This window comes from Quercus robur, chromosome 2, assembly GCF_932294415.1.
Source record: "Quercus robur chromosome 2, dhQueRobu3.1, whole genome shotgun sequence".
Lineage (NCBI taxonomy): Eukaryota > Viridiplantae > Streptophyta > Magnoliopsida > Fagales > Fagaceae > Quercus > Quercus robur.
The window spans coordinates 64246919-64249772 of record NC_065535.1 but is presented as its reverse complement, the minus strand read 5'-3'; the positions used below and the strand labels follow the sequence as shown (position 1 = coordinate 64249772).

At 33.7% G+C, this 2854-nt stretch overlaps 1 protein-coding gene across 1 annotated transcript; it reads left to right on the top strand.

The window, feature by feature from the left end:
* The first annotated feature begins 393 nt into the window (after window positions 1-393).
* Window positions 394-1584, top strand: LOC126714461 (uncharacterized). The gene has a single exon (XM_050414620.1). The coding sequence runs from the start codon at window positions 678-680 to the stop codon at window positions 1293-1295; it is 618 nt and encodes a 205-aa protein (XP_050270577.1). The 5' UTR covers window positions 394-677; the 3' UTR covers window positions 1296-1584.
* The last annotated feature ends 1270 nt before the right edge of the window (window positions 1585-2854 follow it).

Here is a 2854-nt window from a genome sequence, read left to right as displayed (position 1 = left end):
TCATTTATATCTACTAATTAATTTACACGAATGTTTACAATCAATGAAAAATGTAAAAATCAGCATCTAGAACATGAAAAAAAAAAATGGATGTGAAGGCCTAGTTAATTTCCTTCAAAGGGTCAATAATAATGCCTGGATTTCTCCTCCTCGCTAAGGAATGCCCTACTAGTCTCTATCACCTTCTTTTCTGGTATTTGTGACCTAAAAAAAGAAGGGTTCGAATCCACCTAACCATAAAGAAGCCAATGGAATAGGGACAGCTAGCTGTCCATCACTTTATTAACGTTTTTTTTTGCTTTCACTTCTCTTTTTCTTTTCTTAGCTCGCACCCTTTCCTTATTATACACTCACACTTGCTCTCTCTCTCTCTCTCTGAGTGTCTCCTAGGAAAATGACACAATTATCATAAAGAGTAAAGGCATACAATCATACATTGCTAATGCTATATAAGCAACTGCACCCACCTCTTAGTCTTTCATGCCAATTCCACTTCTTTTGCTTTTGCTTGTGCAAAGAACAAATTCAGTACCACAATCTCTCTCTCTCTTTAGCTCTTTTCTTTACAATAATATATCCTTCTCTATTGTGTCTCAGATATTTTTTTTTGGTTTCTGGAACGAGCTTAGCCTTGTAGTACTTCTTCTCTCAGTCCAAAGATAGTAATTAAGCCAAAGATGAAGAACAAAGCATCTACAATATTGAAGCAGATAATAGCCACTTTGAGCTCCATGGCCAAGGCTAAAACCCTTGCTCTCAAGAACAAAACAAGGGCCATCAAGACTCGCCTGATTATATTCTCCTTGCTTAAGAACAAGAAGATCTTCATGAGCTCCCTCTCTCACAGTATTCATCAGAAGAAGAGCTACATCTCTCACAAGCTCAACGCTTTGCTTAGCCATCATCATCATGACAAAGACTCCAACGATTTTGAAGACGATTTTGTAGACCAAGACAAGGCCATAGTACAGTACAAAGACAACCTTGATGCCATGGCTCACAAGTACCTCCCCGACCCAACTCACACAGAAGAGGCAGATGTACAGAAAAATGACAAGTACCCCGACCTGACTCACTCGCTGTTTTATTCAGAGGACTTGGACTTTGAATATCCAGGAGGGTCAGTGATAGACTTGGTGAAGAACTCAAAGGAAGAAGCAGGGGAAGAATTCATGTTGGAAAACGAGATAGACCGCGTGGCAGACCTTTTCATAAAGAGGTTCCATAAGCAGATGATGATGCAGAAGCAGCTTTCTTTGAAGAGGCACCAGGAGAGGCTGGAGAAGAGTTCCTAGCTTATATTCTTTGCTTCTATATATAATAGTTTATTACTGACCAATCCACTACTAGTATATATCATCTTCTAAGAGCTAGAGAGCCCTGTGTTTCCGTTTGGATAAAAAGGATGAGAATAACCCAGGCGAGTTCAGAGTTGTCTCTGCAGATTTCGTCGACCTCCAAAGTTTGGGAGATGCACTTTCTATAATTGCTGTCATATATGGATAAATTCCGAAGTAAGAAAATAGGGAAATGTCTGTACACAACCTTATTTTTTAGTGTGTGTACCATGTCTATGCGTGCAAATAGTGTGTAATAGACGCTCCCCACAAAAATATCTCCTTGAATTATATGTATTTGTTGTACCAAAATAGGATTATCAAGTTATTAAAAAAAAAAAAATAATCTAATTTTGAACAAATGTTTGATTCTTAAGTATACTAGTACATCCATTCTCTGAAAAAAGCAAACCTTCCCACATGTAGCACTAGCACCTTTTTCTCTAGAAAAAAAGAAAAAGAAAAAGCAAACCTTGGTAACGTCACTTTCTTTTGATTTTTCTTTTTAAGTTTTAACGAGTTTTTGAGCAATTTTAAGAGCATTCATGGTAGTGGGGCTAAAAATTTAGTAATCTAGCACTACAAAAATTACTTTATCTATTTTACTTACACGCATGCTGTAGCAGAGGATCTATTTTAGCTTTCAAGACAATAAAATAATATAAATATCACAATAAAATAAAATATCTACTATAATAAAATAATATATCTACTACACACAACCATCACAGCCACACATGCACAACCACTACACATAAAATAGTATTTTTTTTAATTTTTTATTTTTACCTTTGAGCTACAGTGCACATCTAAAGATAAATGTGCATCATAACTGAGAAGTTAAAATTTTTAGCTTTAGCTCCACTGCTAGAACCCTTTTTTTTGTGTTTTGGTGTAGCTAAAATAGCTATATAGCTATTTAGCTACACTGCTACAAGTGCTCTAAGCAACTACAATTTTTGAACAAATTTATAGTAGAATATTAATACTACTACAATTTAAATTAAAAAAAAAAAAAAAAAAAAAAAAACTTTAACATTTTCCTTTTAACAATTGTCGAGCAAAGATTTCAAGACCATTAGAATCTTATCTCTTAAGAGCACTAATTTTTTATTTTTTTTTTACTTACACACATGTTGTAGTAGAGGATCTATTTTAACTTTCAACACAATAAAATAATATAAATATCACAATAAAATAAAATATCTACTATAGTAAAATAATATATCTACTACACACAACCATCACAGCCACACACGCACAACCACTACACATAAAATAGTTTTTTTTTTTTTTTTTTTTTTTTTTTTTTTTTTTTTTTTACCTTTGAGCTACAGTGCATATCTAAACATAGATGTGCACTATAACTGAGAAGTTAAAAATTTTAGCTTTAGCTCCACTACTAGAACCCTTTTTTTTTTTTTTTTTTTGTGTTTTGGTGTAGCTAAAATAGCTATATAGCTATTTAGCTACACTGCTATAAGTGCTCTAAGCAACTACAATTTTGAACAAATTTA